Source organism: Lissotriton vulgaris, chromosome 11 (genome assembly GCF_964263255.1).
Source record: "Lissotriton vulgaris chromosome 11, aLisVul1.2, whole genome shotgun sequence".
Classification (NCBI taxonomy): Eukaryota; Metazoa; Chordata; class Amphibia; order Caudata; family Salamandridae; genus Lissotriton; species Lissotriton vulgaris.
This window is the reverse complement of record NC_141699.1, coordinates 273,560,757-273,577,817: the sequence shown is the minus strand read 5'-3', so window position 1 is coordinate 273,577,817 and position 17,061 is coordinate 273,560,757. Positions and strand designations below refer to the sequence as shown.

General features: G+C 45.0%; 1 protein-coding gene across 3 annotated transcripts in view; it reads left to right on the top strand.

Moving 5' to 3' along the window:
- The window catches only part of NF2 (NF2, moesin-ezrin-radixin like (MERLIN) tumor suppressor), a 484,134-nt gene that overhangs the window by 18,127 nt on the left and 448,946 nt on the right, over window positions 1–17,061 (top strand). For all 3 annotated transcript variants that reach the window (XM_086943228.1, XM_086943229.1, XM_086943227.1), the window contains exons 2-3: window positions 9,774–9,899; window positions 10,635–10,757. In XM_086943228.1, the coding sequence (XP_086799354.1) occupies window positions 9,774–9,899; window positions 10,635–10,757 (249 nt within the window). The remainder of the gene's footprint in view (window positions 1–9,773; window positions 9,900–10,634; window positions 10,758–17,061) is intronic.

Genomic DNA, 17,061 nt, shown 5'->3' with positions numbered 1-17,061 from the left:
CTAACTTTGTGAAATCTAGCTACCATAGCCTTTGTCCCGCATCCCGCGTGAGAGTGCACACTCTGCACCCGAGTCCCCTAGACCTCCTACTAGTAATCTGAAGGTTCCGTAACGTAGTCCTAGCGATTCCAAAGCCTATTAGTACAGTACTTACCTGCTAGTAATTTCGCATTTCACTTCCATAGTATATGGTTTGTCGTGCCCCTCTGGCATTTGTGTAAATTGTGCAACTTATAGTATTTTCATAAGAGTTTTGTTGTGTGCTTAGCACCCTGTCCTCATAAAGAGTACAGGGCTGTTGTGATCTAAATAAATACACTGTTTATTTTCATAACACTTGTGTGGTGTCCTTTCACTTGGTGTTCAAGGGGTATATGTGATGGTATAACAGCTGGCTTAACACGCCCTCTAGAGTTTAGTCCGAAGACTGCTCGTATCCACGCTACTAGGATAGCTGGTCTATAAGGTTGACTTACAACCAATCACCATAAGGGTTGTTTGGACTGATACAAAGTGCTCACTAGAATAGTGAACATTATATATCAGGCCAACTTCTCACAGTAGTGTCCTAGGAAGTGCCGCTCAACCAACATGTAAACCACCATTCGGTATGCAATGGAGGAAGAGGCCAGCTAAGAGTCTCGGTTGTACAGAGTCATAACAATGCGTTCAAATGGCTAATCCTCCCGGAAAATTGATCACAAACAGCTTGCAGTACTGCTAATAGACCCTTCTGCTGGCACGTGGCTTGGCATGCATTTCTATAATTGAGCATTAAGAGAGATGTCCTAACAAACTAAGAAGAACGAACAAAACACCCCCCACCCACCTCCCTAGTGGTGGTAGCAATAAGCACAGGATAGGGGACCTGATGTGTAGCGGCAGGGATTCAGAGTTGAAACAAGTGGAGAGCTTGAACGCTAGGTGGACAGACCGCGGATGGCAGGCCCCTGGAGAGGAATGCGACCAGCGGGCCCCAGCGAAATTCAAAATTCTTAAAATCATCTAGAAAGATATCCGCCATCCTTTCCATTCTAGATATCTACTTTTAAATCTGTGTGTGGTAAGACTCTTGTAGTAAGGTTGTCCTTGACAAGCCCGTCACTGTCGGTCTCCTAGACTATCTTTGAACAGAGCCCTCCTTTGCCAACATATGGTAACACTGCCACCAAGTGGGCAACAGCAGAACCGGTGCCAAAGACATGTGCACAGTCAAACCAACGGCCCTGTTATGGAAATCCAGGTTAGATCTGACCCCATACCCATCGTGGAGAATGAGATAGTGTACTGCACAACTGTCAGCAGAGATTCCTTCTGAGCTACCCTTATGTTGCATCTATAATCAGAAAAAAGGTTTCGAATATTTTATTTTGAGCTTACAGTAGTAGAATCCAGGGTACTAAAATATTCTTGTACTCCCATGTCAATAAAACATTGTTACACATAATGTAACCAAGGAATTTTAACCATAGATGGGACTTAGAAAAAAAATCAACTTCATCAAGGGCAACACAGTCCTTCAAAATAAACCTAGAGAAAGCTGCTTCCAGTGATCACCAAACCTTGAGCCAGAGTAGTAAATCGGAAATGTTTGTTATCCTCCAAATAGTTCATTCCTAGTTCATTATAGGTTGCAGTACTTTTAGGGACTGAGAGGAGTCTACATAGAAAATTATTTTCTATCATCTGAATTTTTTTTAGGTGTTATATAACTACCCACTGGGATGCTTTTACTTTTATATAATTGTAGTATTTCCTTTATTGATTTTTGACATAATTTGGAGGAAAATCTAAGGATTGCCACGTTTGCCCTTGCGAGTGACTGTGATCTCTGGTTCAACAAATGTCCCCATCTCATGTCAGCGTAAAAAGTATTGCATAGATAATTTAAAGTTCTAACCATGGCAAGTGTATTCCCACCTATAGAATATACCCTATTTTTTGGACAGCTAATCATTGTAAAAGTCTTGGACTAATTAACATTTAGGACAAGATGTTCCATAAAAGAAGTAAAAGCATCCAAAATAACCTGTAAACCGTTTGCGGTTCTCGCAAGGAGAACCGCATCGTCTGCATGTAAAAGGATAGGTACTGGGGGCGTCCCGACCTGTGGCAGGTCTTTCCTCCTTCTCATTAGGTGATATTTCTAGACCAATGGGTCTCAAACTTTTTTTCAGCACGGGGCTGACGGCAGTTATTATTTACACAGCTCTGATGATGTACCTCAGCACGGGGCTGCCGGCAGTTATTATTCACACAGCTCTGATGATGCACCTCAGGCACGGGGCTGCCGGCAGTTAATATTCACACAGCTCTGATGATGCAACTCGAGCACGGTGTTGGCGCAGTTATTCACACAGCTCTGATGATACACCTCAGGCACGTGCTCACAGCTGTTATTATTCACACAGCTCTGATGATGCACCTCAGGCACGAGGCTCACAGCAGTTATTATTCACACAGCTCTGATGGTGCACCTCAGGCACGGGCTGACACAGTTATTATTCACACAGCTCTGATGATGCACCTCAGGCACAAGGCTGCAGTAGGGTGACCAACTGGTTTTTTGTGGTTTTATTTTCTTCTATTGGTGTCTGACTCAAGTTAGCAAAGCACTATAACATAATATGAGGGGGGAAAATCAATTCTTTTAACACTTATGCATTTTGGGCTGCCTTTAAATTAGTTCAAATCTTATTTCTACATCTTGAAAGTAAGCTCAAATTTCTTAGGTCGAGTAATTTTAATTCACAAGCAAACAAACATACAGCCCCACATCAAAGCACAGTCAGTCAGTCAGTCTCTCTCTCTCTCTCACACACACACACTCTCTCACGGTGGAAGAGGTGTGGCGCAGTGGCCAGGGCGACTGACGGTGGAATGCGGGGCTCACGGTTCGATCCCCGGCACAGGCGGCAGGTCAGCCCAGCACCATGCGACTCTGGGCAATAGCTTACTTAATCTTCCTGAGGGCCCCCAGCGCCGGGACACCACTTAGGAGGTAGCTGTGCGCTTTACAAATACTGGTATTTCATTTCATTACACACACACACACACGCACACACTCACTCACTCACTCACTCACTCATCCTCTCTCTCTCACACACTCACACATCCTCTCTCTCTCACACACTCACTCATCCTCTCTCTCTCACACACTCACACATCCTCTCTCTCTCACACACACTCTCTCTCTCTCACACACACACACTCTCTCTCTCTCTCTCACACACACTCTCTCTCTCTCTCACACACACACACACTCTCTCTCTCTCTCTCACACACACACACTCTCTCTCTCACACACACACTCTCACACACACACTCTCTCACACACACAGTACAGCCTTCTACCGCCACCAATCTACCACTCTCTCCTTCAACACTCTACCACTCTATGCGCCACCACTCTATGCGCCACCACCACCCTATCTACTTCTCTAGCGGCCACACTCGAGCACCACAACTCTTCCCGCCCACCACTCTACCCTCCAACTCCACCCTCAAAATCACCATCCACATCCACCATCCACGCACTACTACACCCTCCGACTACACCCTCTAACTCCACCATCCAACTACATCCTCCAGCTCAACACTCCAAATCCACACTCCAACTCCTTCCTCCAACTACAAATCCACCCTCCAAAAACACCATCCAACTCCAGCCTCCAAATCCACCCGCAAACTACAACTACGGACTCCAACTCCACCCTCAAAATCCAACTCCACCCTCAAAATCCAACTCCACCCTCAAAATCCAACTCCACCCTCAAAATCCAACTCCACCCTCAAAATCCAACTCCACCCTCAAAATCCAACTCCACCCTCAAAATCCAACTCCACCCTCAAAATCCAACTCCACCCTCAAAATCCAACTCCACCCTCAAAATCCAACTCCACCCTCAAAATCCAACTCCACCCTCAAAATCCAACTCCACCCTCAAAATCCAACTCCACCCTCCAACTCCACCCTCCAACTCCACCCCTCTACAACCCCTCTACGCCACAGCACCACTCGACGCCACAGCATCCCTCGGCGCCACAGCATCCCTCGGCACCCCTGAAGGCCACAGCATCACTCGGCACCTCTGAAGGCCACAGCATCACTCGGCACCTCTGAAGGCCACAGCATCACTCGGCACCACTGAAGGCCACAGCATCATTCGGCACCACTGAACGCCACAGCATCACTCAAAAATGGTTTCAAGCCAATGATTTGTGTGAACTGCATAACAACCGGTACAAATTCTGACCATCTTGAGTACAATAAAAAAGTGTCCAGCCTTAAATCACAAGTGTTCAGGGTGTGATACATATTTATTTCGAGTATGCAGGAGAACAGAGTAGTTGGTACTGGTGATTTGGATAATCCTACGGAAGGCAAATGTGTGCAGAGTATTGAAAGGGAAGTTATAGGGGTAGTTCGACTTTATTTATCCGTGGTTCCTTCCCCTCAGTCAAGAATAATAATTGACAGGTCTTCTGTATCACTTGAGAGTGTAAGAAATACACTACTTCTTTGCAGTGGTAAACAAGAGCACTTGTTCAAGCTGCGAGGGGGTCTACTTCCACCATGCTCTAGAAAGGCTCACTCATGCAGGAACTTAAGTAGGATTCCCTCCACTACCTAGCATCTCATTGACAGTGCCGTGGCAAGGATTTCTTTGGCCCTCTTCCTATGAAAGGAAAATGGGTCTTCTTCCCAGGAGGTGGTAGTAAAAGACAGTCTTCATTCAGGTGCTGTCATACACCTCGGTCATAGTGTTTGTCACTGCATCTGCTGCGCTAATGGCGGTGACCTGTGTCTCTCAATAGGATTGAGAAACTTCCTCCTTGTCTTTCAAGAACACCCGCTACCCCCTTCGAGCTCTGGGTGCTTAAGTTCTGGCCAGTATTAGGTAGTGAACCCACTTATTAGTCTCCAGACTCTGCTGAACTGCTCCCATCTAGGAGCAACACAATTCCCCGCTGGTGATGTTCAGACATCAGATGTGAGTAGCAAGTTATTTTCCACAAAGGACTTGTTGATTTGATGAAAACTTTATTTTTTTCATTTGTATTACCTGATCGTAATAAAAAAAATAAAAAACGCAAATGAATAGCTTTTGTAGATTTATGTTGAATAGGGAGGGAGGGAGGGTGTGTAAGACCGGGTAAGGGGCATTGTTTTTATGCTATGTTATATATTGACGGTTAAATAGCATTGGTCTCACCTGAGGGTGACCCAGTTATGTTAGATTTTGAGAATTTCTTTTCATGATTAAATGGGATGTATTTATTTTGACTGCCAAAGTGTTAGCTCTTACTTTATTTGTGAAAGGTTTTGACATGATGCTGCCCCAAGTAAATTGGAAGAGGGTTATTCTGGAAACCATTCACTTTGTTTGCTTCACATATGAGGGTGAGTGGAGGAGGAATGGTCCAAATATTTAGAGTGTCTTTCCAATTGGTTTCTTTGCATTGTCATTTTTAGGTCTCGCAGAGAGACCTATTGCAGTAAAACCAGAAAGCTGAGTTCACGATGCGGATTTGTAGAAGTGCACATGCTCGTGAACGCGCTTCTATCCCCCTGCCTTGCTCTTCAAAGGCTCCCCTTACCATTTGCTCTTGCCTCCCCGCCCACTGCTTCACACTTCACGGCCGTGACTCGCATTTCTGCCCAGCAGCTTCAAAGGGATCTGCTTCCCCGCCCACTGCCTCACACTTCACGGCCTGGCGGCCTTGACTCGCATTTCTCCTCCCCCCCCCCCTCCCCACAGCAATGCCAAGAGCTTGTTTCTCTTCTGTCTATACCCAAATTCAGCCTCCGCTCTTGTTAAATAGGTTCCCACTCATAAACCACCTTTATAAGTGACATTCAGCAGAGTCCAGATTTGCCATACATTTTCTCATCTGTATTCTTTTTCTCTTTTTGCATAGCAGATGCATGTTCAATTTATGCCTCATAACTCTGGATTTATTCTGTTCAAACTAGCATCTTCGAAGTGTCTCTCAGTGCAGATTAATCAGTTTTCACGTGGCTTTGTTTCGGTCTTGTCTGTGACTTTCTGAGATCCATCACTCCACGGGGTACCATAGTGCCAGTCTACAGCTTCGAAAAGCACAACAGTTCCAGACAATCTAAGCGACCCTCACTCACATTCTTTCTGCCTCGCCATTGAGCTAACCCATGCCTACCTGCAGCCTTGAGCTTCCTCAGCGCCTTTCCAAATCTGCCTTTTCTGTGCGGTTGCACACTGACTTCCAGGCAGATATCCACAATCTAAAAACTGTCTTTCACAATAAAGACAGCAGACGCCTAATCAGAGCAGACCATCTTTGTTATGGTCCCTTTAGCCATGATTAGTCCAGGCCCTCCCATTCCTACTTTACGGAGATGGAAGCTAGTGTATCTGGGGATTTCACGTGCTTTTGCAATGGGCCTTTGCTAGAGTGCTAAGCGGCCATTCTCAATGCTGCTAGTTGCTCTGCTTGTCTCAGGACTTTATGCTTGCTTGCTCTTACTTGGATGAGAGAAAAGGTTTATGTTGGCGATAAAGCTCTCTATCAGTGTAATAGTGCATACCCTTCGACCATCCTGCCTCAAAGTTCTACTACCCGCAGCTGTAGCATGTCCGGGCACTCAGATGCTGCCTGCTTGTAGTTCCTTCGTGAGATGCCTGTCACCCAGATTCGTCATGGTCAGTACTTTACTAGCGCTTCTTGCAGTGGCAGGGGAGGGGGTTCAGCTAATAATCTGTCTGTGGCTGTTCTCCCAGTGTCTCCAGCCCTCAGTGAAAACAGCAGCGTGGGGTAAAGTCAGCAAGTAGGACGTCCTCTCAGTCGTTAAGTAGCACTCTGTTTCCTTGCACTGTGTCTCTTTGTCTTTGATCTCACATAAGTACAGCTAATTGTTCCTGCTGACGGGCCTGCGTCTCACCCCTAAGCCTCCTTTAAAGCAGCTGCCACGTCACTGAGATTTCACTTGTCTGCTTCCCGTCAAAACCTGGGAACTAACCTCTGCTCTTCGTATTTAAACACGAGTAAATATTTCCCCCTGTTTTTCTTTTTTCTCTCGTCGCTTTTTTTACCTGCTCTTTTTAAGTACAGCCTTAAAGCGCACCTTCCACACTTTATCAGTTTCCCCACTCCCATATGTTGAAAGCACAGGCTGTCCAGTTGTTCCGTGTACGACCCCTCCCCACAACATACTGCCACCAGTGCCATTTACAGCTTTTCGGCTATCAGCGGGCCAAGCGTGTTCCTGAATTAAAGGGTGTGCTCCTTTAATTCTAGACACATCTTCAGCGCCTGGATACCCTACTGGGTGATTAGCCGCTATGCAAGTCTTGATTAATTGATTGTAAATAGCTTCTCTTTAATCCCCCCTCCTGAAGCTACATGCTCATTACTTGATGGCTAGAGGAAACATTAACTTTTCACTAAGTATAACCTGTAACCGATCAGCCGGTCCGTCCCAGAGTCTTTCATTTTTTATTTTTTATTTATATAGCGCCTACTACCTCCCTGACGAGGCGATACATTTGGAAACTAAAAGCTGTATTTTCATCTCCATATTTCTACAGCATATGGCCTGGGCAGACCAAACCTCGCAACAGGAGAAGCATGCATGGCTTAGAACTGCATTAAAAATGCTAATACTCCCAACTAGAATGATAGTTCAGTAGGAGAATTTGCCAGCAGCAGAGAGCTGCTTGCCACCTTCAGGCCACACACTTTACCGCCCTCTATCACCCTCAGTCTACCACTCTACCGCCCTCACTCTACCACTCTACCTCCCTCACTTTACCACTCTACCTCCCTCACTTTACCACTCTACCGCTCTCACTCTACCACTCCACCTCCCTCACTCTACCGCGCTCACTCTACCACTCTACTGCCCTCACTCTACCACTCTACTGCTCTCACTCTACCACTCTACTGCCCTCACTCTACCACTCTACCGCCCTCACACCCTCATTCTACCACCCTCACTTTACCACTCTACCGCGCTCACTCTCTGCTCTACCGCCCTCACTCTACCACTATACCTCCCTCACTCTGCCCCGCTACCACCCTCACACCCTCATTCTACCGCCCTCACTCTACCACTCTACCGCCGTCACTCTACCACTCTACCGCCCTCATTCTACCGCCCTCACTACCTCTCTACCGCCCTCACTCTACCTCTCTACCGCCCTCACTCTACCGCTCTACCGCCCTCACTCTACCGCCCTCACTCTACCGCCCTCACTCTACCATTCTACCGCCCTCACTCTACCACTCTGCCGCCCTCACTCTACCACTCTGCCGCCCTCACTCTACCACTGTACTGCCCTCACTCTACCGCCCTTGCTCTATCACTCTACCGCCCTCACTCTACCTCCCTCACTATACCGCCCTCACTCTACAACTCTACCGCCCTCACTCTAAAAGGCTCACTCTACCGCTCTACCGCCCTCACTGTACCGCTTTACCACCCTCACTCTACCACTCTACCGCCCTCACTCTACCGCCCTCACTCTACCTCCCTCACTCTACCGCACTCACTCTACCACCCTACTGCCCTCACTCTACCGCCCTACTGCCCTCATTCTACCACTCGACCTCCCTCACTCTACCTCACTCTACCGCCCTCACTCTACCGCCCTCACTCTACCGCCCTCACTCTACCGCCCTCACTCTACCGCCCTCACTCTACCGCCCTCACTCTACCGCCCTCACTCTACCGCCCTCACTCTACCGCCCTCACTCTACCGCCCTCACTCTACCGCCCTCACTCTACCGCCCTCACTCTACCGCTCTCACTCTACCGCTCTCACTCTACCGCTCTCACTCTACCGCTCACACTCTACCACTCTACCACCCTCACTCTACCGCGCTCACTCTACCGCGCTCACTCTCCGCTCTTCCGCCTTCACTCTACCACTCTACCGCCCTCACTCTACCGCCCTCACTCTACCACTTTACCGCCCTCACTCTACCGCCCTCACTCTACCACTTTACCGCCCTCACTCTATCTATCTATCTATCTATCTATCTATCTATCTGTCTATCTATCGCCCTCTATCTATCTATCGCCCTCCCTCTATCTATCTATCTATCGCCCTCCCTCTATCTATCTATCGCCCTCCCTCTATCTATCTATCGTCCTCCCTCTATCTATCACATCACCACAGCATCACTCGGCAGCATCACTCGGCACCACCAAAGCATCACTATGCGCTACCACAACATTACTGAACGCCACAGCATCACTCATTGCCACCACAGCATCAATCTGTGCAACCATTCAACAACAACTGGTTCAAATATGTCACAAAAATATGTTAATATTTAACTTCTGTTCTTGGATTTTCGTCACAGTAAAATACACTGAACATAATCTTCACAAAAGTTATTTACAAAAGTTTAAGCTAATGCCGTTATAAATTACAAGAACTTTTATTTAAGTATTAATTATTAAGAAAAATGAAAAGCCATTGTTATTTGTAATATCAATACATCTAAGTCACGTAAATACAGCACATATTGCATTACAAATGCTATAGGTGTCTCATTTGCGAAAGTTAAAACATATTGGAATTGTAAATGACAAAGCTATTAATTTAGCTATTTTCAAAACCAACGCATGAATACAAAATTTGTCATTAACAATACCAATAGCTCAAACTTTCCTAATGCAAGACCTATTGCATTGCAAATGCTTGTTTAAACAATCCATATTGATTTCATGTTTGTCACATAAAGTCATGTTTTGTATTATACCTTGACTTTTTCTCTTGGTGTAGATGAAGTGGAAAGGCAAGGATCTGTTTGATCTAGTTTGCCGAACCTTGGGACTTCGAGAGACATGGTTCTTTGGACTTCAGTACACCATCAAGGACACCATAGCGTGGCTGAAAATGGACAAGAAGGTTTGGAAAGAAACGCTATTTAATATGGATTTTGGGAGTACATGAATGGTGCAGGTGGTCAAGGATGCTTGAGGCACGCTTCTACTCTGAAGTTGAGTGAGTGGGGTCTTTCTGCTCTTATGTGGCTCACATAGCAGTGAAAAGGAAGAAATGATACAGTGGTGCTTTTAAGGGAGGGTTTGAAATATGGCTTGGGTGTAATGTTAGTAAGAGGTGCCTCCTGAAGGCATAAGTAGAGTGCAGTGGCAAAAAAGGAGAGAAGAAGCTAAGGTAGAGGCAGTGAAAAGCTGACTAGGAATAGTAAAGGTACTGTGGTAGATGCTGTGATAGAGATGGAACTACGGGGAGAGAAGCACAACCTGAGAAAACCTGTGATATGGTAATAAGGGAATAACACCGCAGACTGTTATGCATAATTAAATTGAAAATGAAGCATTATGAGCTGTGGACCCAGTGAGGGGGATGAGGCTGTGCAAGGTGATCTGGAGAGATACAGCAAACGTAAGCTGGCGAGAGGTAGCAAAAGGTGCGAGGTTTTGGTGTATCTGGCAGTGGAGACTGCTGTAATGGGAGTACAAACTGAAAGAATGGTATGCTGTGGAGGTATTGGTGAGGGAGACGTGGATGACCAGTAGAAACTGTGAAGGCTCATGATGAAAGGCTTTGGAAAGAGTATAGCACAGGTGTTGAAATGTGTACTCTGAGGACTAGAAACATTAATTCCCTTTATTACAGGTCTTGGATCATGATGTCCCTAAGGAGGAGCCTGTCACCTTCCATTTTCTGGCCAAATTCTATCCTGAAAATGTAGAGGAAGAGCTTGTTCAAGAAATCACACAACACCTCTTCTTTCTGCAGGTAAGACTGTGTTTTATGTATTGACTTCATGTTTTTCCTATTTTTGTTTCATTATTAAGTTTCGGGTGAATCTTCACTGTTGTGTGTTTTTTTTTCTTTTTCTGTCTCTGTATGTTAATTGCCTTCTTTCTTCTTTTGTTTTTGTCCCTTTGTTCAGTTCCAACATTGAAATGTTTAGAGCTCCATTCAAGTCAATGATGTGTCTCCAGGTTAATCATGCCTGGTATAGGCCTTCTGCTCCAACATTTCAACGTGTGTTTCTGCCTTTTTAAGTTAAAGCTTTCTAAACTCAGTGGGTGAATGTTTTAATATTGTTTTAGTCCTTCCGCCTAGGGCTATACAAGTTATTAAAGGCCCTCCTGCTCAGTATAGATTCTTGTCTGTGGCTCAGGCCTATAACTGTGGTTTAAGGCTGTTAAACTTTTAGGTGTGGGTGTTACCCGCACTAGCTCCCCAGTGCGCCTATTGGCCATTGGTCCACATTGGGGAGGCATGTAAAGACCCCTATGGTGCTCTGCACCAGGGGGACTCCTTTATTCTTTTTTTAACCTTGGCCTGCTTGGGAAGAGCTTCCTAAGCAACCTGTGTCTTTTTAGTTTTAGTTTTGTGTAATGACAGACGGCTGAATGCCTCTCGGGTGTGCTATGATGCCTGATTACAGCGGAGCAGGTTTTTCTGTGCAGGGTCAGTGACCAGTGACAAAGTGAATTTAAAATTGCCTTAATTAGTCCCTAAAACTTTATGCTGGATTAATCAGGCAAGATAAAATAAAAGTGGAGGATGTCCTCTTAGGTTTAATTGGCCAATGACATCCGCAAGTGTTTTAAGTGAGATCTACAAGTTTCAGCCTCCGCGTCCAGAATTGCGAGGCTTTCTTCAGGACTAGAGGTGACACAAGGGTGTGCACTCACTAAGGTGCACTGATCCCCTGTTCCCTCAAACAAACCGCACAGTTACGGTTAAACTCTCAGCGTTATCTGAAAGGGAACGTAAATGAATTCTGGAAGAGAAAACAATATATGAAACCTGCAGGTGAGCAAGCCTGCAGGGCAGGCGAAACGTGTCCGATAACAGCCGACAATTAAATATCTAAAAGGAACGATATATATATTGTTCCTTTTACATCTAAAAGGAACTAAATATATATATATATATATATATATATATATATATATATATATATATATATATATATATATATATATTGTTCCTTTTACAATGGTGAACTGCTGAAGGTTTTGGGCTCTAGTCGGTTGCCCCCTGGGAAAACCTACTAGACCCAGACAGGTCTGAAAACTCCTGTGGGAGTCCAGGGTAATGTGCTTTACGTGAATCCCACAACATCATCTTACCCACAATGCCCAGCAAACCTAAAACTTTGGCTAAAAATATTTTCCTCCAATTCCTGTGAAGAAAAATTCTGCAATATATGGGGAGCCACAAATTTCCTACCACCCTGGGTTTCCACAATATCCGATAAGCACAGTACAATACTTGTGTGGGCAGGCCAAGAGATAATGACATAAAAGGCCCCAAAGGGGCTATGTGGAGAAATCAGCGATAGGGATAGCTGCAGGATTTGGTGCCGTGCTAAACCTCCACCCATGGAAACCTACCAACCTCAGAGAAATTTGAAAATTAGATAACGAGGGGTATTCCAGGGTGGTGTGCCTTGCGTGGAACCCAGAGGCTTTATTACCCACAATGCCGTGCAAACTTCAGACTGCCTGAAATCACACATTTTCCTTACATATTTGTGATGGAAACTTCCAGAATCTGCAAAATTCCTACCAACTAGCATTACCCCACTTGTGCCAATATAAACGCTGCACCACTTGTGTGGCTGGGCCTAGGGCCCGCAACAAACAGATCAAACCAAGGTCAATTAGATCCTTCGCTAGGGGTCTCCCATTGACCTCTGTTTGTTCCTCCCGGGAATGGGGGTGGTGCGGCAACGGTTAAAGAGGTTAGCAAGTAGCAAAGCCCCCTGCATTGGGTTAAATTACAAGTTTTGAATGTTGAGAGCTCCACTGAAGACAATAGAGTGGCGCAGGGCCAGTAATGGCTGGTATGGATTTCTGTTCCAACATTTCAATGTTTTTTTTTCTTTTCCTACCCTTTTAATTTAGAACACACTACCTTCAGTGGGTGGAATATTTTAATAGCTTCATGCCCTTTCTCATGAGGGCTATATCGGTTGTTAAAGGCTCTGACCTGTGATTGCCTCAATAGTTCTGGTACAGGGCCTTTAATATTGGTATAGCCCTCAGAAGTGGGCCATGAGGCTATATTCGGAGGTTGCCTGCCTTAACCTCCTCTGAATCTTTTATTTTCAGAAACTAATGTGATTTGAAAATGATGGCACTGAACTGTAGTTAAATTGGGCTCTACAAGGGAAGCTGGGTTGAGCAGGTGAAAATTACTTTAGGTTGGAGTTGAACTAGAAAATTAGCCTCATGCACTACTGTATGCTATTGGGGTTTGATGGTGCACCCATTGTGCCTTTGGTATGGTGTCGGGGCTCTTGAGCAGTCAGGATTCCCTTTCCATTCAAAGGTTTCCATTGTTAACAGGAGTCTGACAAAACTAGTAATGATATGTTACTAGTATTATGCTATCATTTTTGTGCTGTTGAGAGTTGCAAACTCGAGAACCATGGGCAAGAGCGAGATGGCACAAGCAGTGCCCATTTAATTTCTATCTGACCCATCCAGATAAGAGCACCTCAAGGATGGCATTAATGTTTTATTTAGGGTTTAAAAACCACAATACAAACACAGAAAATTGTTGGAGATTCATTCCATACAAGGGGAGTGGTGTGGCACAGAAGCCAGATCGGCAGACTCTGAAGCGCAGGGCTCACAGCTCGATCCCCGGCAGCAGCTCAGTTCACCATCATTTGACTCTGGGCAGTAGCTCACTTAATCTCCCTGACGGGCCCCAGTGCCTTGAGACCCTTAGGGGTGATTAGTTTGCGCTTTACAAATACTGGATTTTTTATTTTTTTTTATTTTTTTGCAAAAACCTTTATTGCACCATCAAATTACACAGCGGAACGCCTACAACCTAACGGGCTGGCCGCTATAGTAGTCTTTAGATCAGATGGCAACGGTGTACATTCAATAGTCCACTTTCCAGTAGTATAAACGGTAGTACAGCTGCCGAAAGGAAAAGGTGCAGCACAAGCATAAGTCATTTCAAAGATTATTGGTTTTTGGTGTATTTTTTGTTTTTTCTCCCCCTTCCCCCCCTGAACAACAGGAAAACGAAATAACTGTTAGGAATATCAAAGCGGTCATGTAAATAACAATATCGTGCTTACGTAGCCATCTTACCAAGACGTTCATCACCAGAGTCCCTCCCCTTCCTGCAACCTGATCCCAGTTACTATATACTTGCCATTGTGGACATCTCTCTCAACTAGTGACCCCCAAAGTCCACCCGCGGGCTCCCTGCATACCAATATGGCTGAATGTCTCCACCCCGCCTCCGGCGCTCTCCTTCCCTAAGAAGTGCGGTATACTAGCCCTCTGCCTCTTCCTCATCTGAATCATCTTGATCGTCTTCTGGCAAAGGATCACAAATCTCCCCCTATATACATTCCATTTGGTCCAAATTTTATTCCACTTCCCCGGGCAGGCACGATTGAAGTATACCGCCCTTTCCGTTATCATTACTTTATCCATATTTCGACACCATACCGACTTGGTTGGTACCTCCGCCACTCCCCATTTTTGTGCGATATCCTGTTTCGCTATAAGCAACCCCACTGTGACCCAGAGTTGACCATGTCTAGAAATATCTGCAGGCTCCCACACGTTTAAAAGGCACCTTTTTAGGTCTCGCCTGTCGATGCGCATGCGCATCGAGCAAGCGAGACTATGGGGGCTCATCGACTCTTTATCCAACTTGCAAGGAATCGTGGCGATTCCTTGCAGTGCCCGTGACTTTTAAGCTCAATGCGCATGCGCATTGAGCTTAAAAGCGCGTGCACATGGCCCCAGCCGCCTGCCTTGCCTACTCTCCCGCCCCCTCAACTTCTTGATTGCACGGCCGCTAGGCCGTGCCTCCCCTACTCCTCCTCCTACTCTCCTCCCCTCCCGTCTGTTCCCGCACTCCTCCCACACCCCCGCTCCGCCCCCTCACTCTCTCTGCCCGCCCGCTCTCCACTCTATCAGGCAGCCAGCCGCACTCCTCCCACACCCCCGCTCCGCCCCCTCACTCTCTCTGCCCGCCCGCTCTCCACTCCACAACTCAATTCCAAATCGTAAACACTGCAAATCTTGTTTCCGAGTGATACATCCAAACGTAACTGGAAATATCTTTCTGGGACTGCACAAGTGCACTCTAAGAAAAACAACAATTCCCTTTTCTTAAATGTTCTAGGGGTATGGGCCCCTCTCAAAACTTTTTACCACCCATGTCAAGGATAAACCGTATGTTGTAACCAGAGTTGCATCAAGATTGACAAATTTACAAATCCAACAGTTATGTGTAAACAAAAATTTTTTTTTATAAAAGAAGAGTTTTTCCTTATCTATGTCCCCTCAGACCAAAACAATGTAACAAAGTATATTCATAGTTTTCTACGCACCACTGAATTAATAGCAATATGCATGTACACAGGAGAGTTTGGTTAAAAGCAATTTCTTTATTTGATCAAGATACTGACCATGTAAATTAAAAACAAAATCTATCACATTTATTCAATCATCATAATTTCAAATTAAAAGATAAAAAAACCATGAAAAAGTGTCGACGCGGCGTTTCGGTGATGTGGTTTTTCACCTTCTTCAGGACAAAGATTTTCAAATTTAAAATCACTACTTTGTAGTTCAGTGAATCGCTTTTATCAATTGGCGATATCCGTAGTTCTTTAAAAAAATTCTGATTCTGTATAGCTATATCTTTCAGGCGGGGTAACGTCTAGATTTATTGTACCCCTTCCGATTCTTTACATCAGCAGGTCATACTTTCTGGATCATTCATTTGCGATCCTGGGATAGACGATCGTTATAGTTTTCTGCCCAGCCGTGTTGTTGTGAAATACTCCTTCTGTGCAGGACGATCGTTGAAGGTGCCCACCCGAGACGCAAGCAAAATCGCCGTAAAACTCAAGAGCGTTCTGAGTCTAAAGATAAAGCCGCCCTTCAAATAAACTGCGCGAGCATAGAGACAAGACATACAAATAAATATACGAGTATTTCACAACAACACGGCTGGGCAGAAAACTATAACGATCGTCTATCCCAGGATCGCAAATGAATGATCCAGAAAGTATGACCTGCTGATGTAAAGAATCGGAAGGGGTACAATAAATCTAGACGTTACCCCGCCTGAAAGATATAGCTATACAGAATCAGAATTTTTTTAAAGAACTACGGATATCGCCAATTGATAAAAGCGATTCACTGAACTACAAAGTAGTGATTTTAAATTTGAAAATCTTTGTCCTGAAGAAGGTGAAAAACCACATCACCGAAACGCCGCGTCGACACTTTTTCATGGTTTTTTTATCTTTTAATTTGAAATTATGATGATTGAATAAATGTGATAGATTTTGTTTTTAATTTACATGGTCAGTATCTTGATCAAATAAAGAAATTGCTTTTAACCAAACTCTCCTGTGTACATGCATATTGCTATTAATTCAGTGGTGCGTAGAAAACTATGAATATACTTTGTTACATTGTTTTGGTCTGAGGGGACATAGATAAGGAAAAACTCTTCTTTTATAAAAAAAAATTTTTGTTTACACATAACTGTTGGATTTGTAAATTTGTCAATCTTGATGCAACTCTGGTTACAACATACGGTTTATCCTTGACATGGGTGGTAAAAAGTTTTGAGAGGGGCCCATACCCCTAGAACATTTAAGAAAAGGGAATTGTTGTTTTTCTTAGAGTGCCTAATAACCCTATCCCTTTTCTCTGAAAGGGTTTCTCCTTCATATTTTTACCACTGCACAAGTGCACGCCGTTGTCGTGGGTTAAGCTAATAACTTCGGTGGCATGTGGCCAGGCGCACAGCACATATGTGTGCATGCACATGAAGTATGGGGCTGCACTCATGAAACCGACACTAGTCTGCAGTAGTAGACTAGACACAAATATCCGCACACCATTTCTGCGTGTGTCTGCGTGAATTTATATGTACGGTTGTCTCTGTGACTTTGTATTACGTGTGCAATGGGTCGCTTAAAACATACTGCAATTATATCGGACATTTAAATAATTGCACACTCCTCCCACACCCCCGCTCCGCCCCCTCCCCTGCCTGCCATGTCGCGTAGTAAAATATTCCA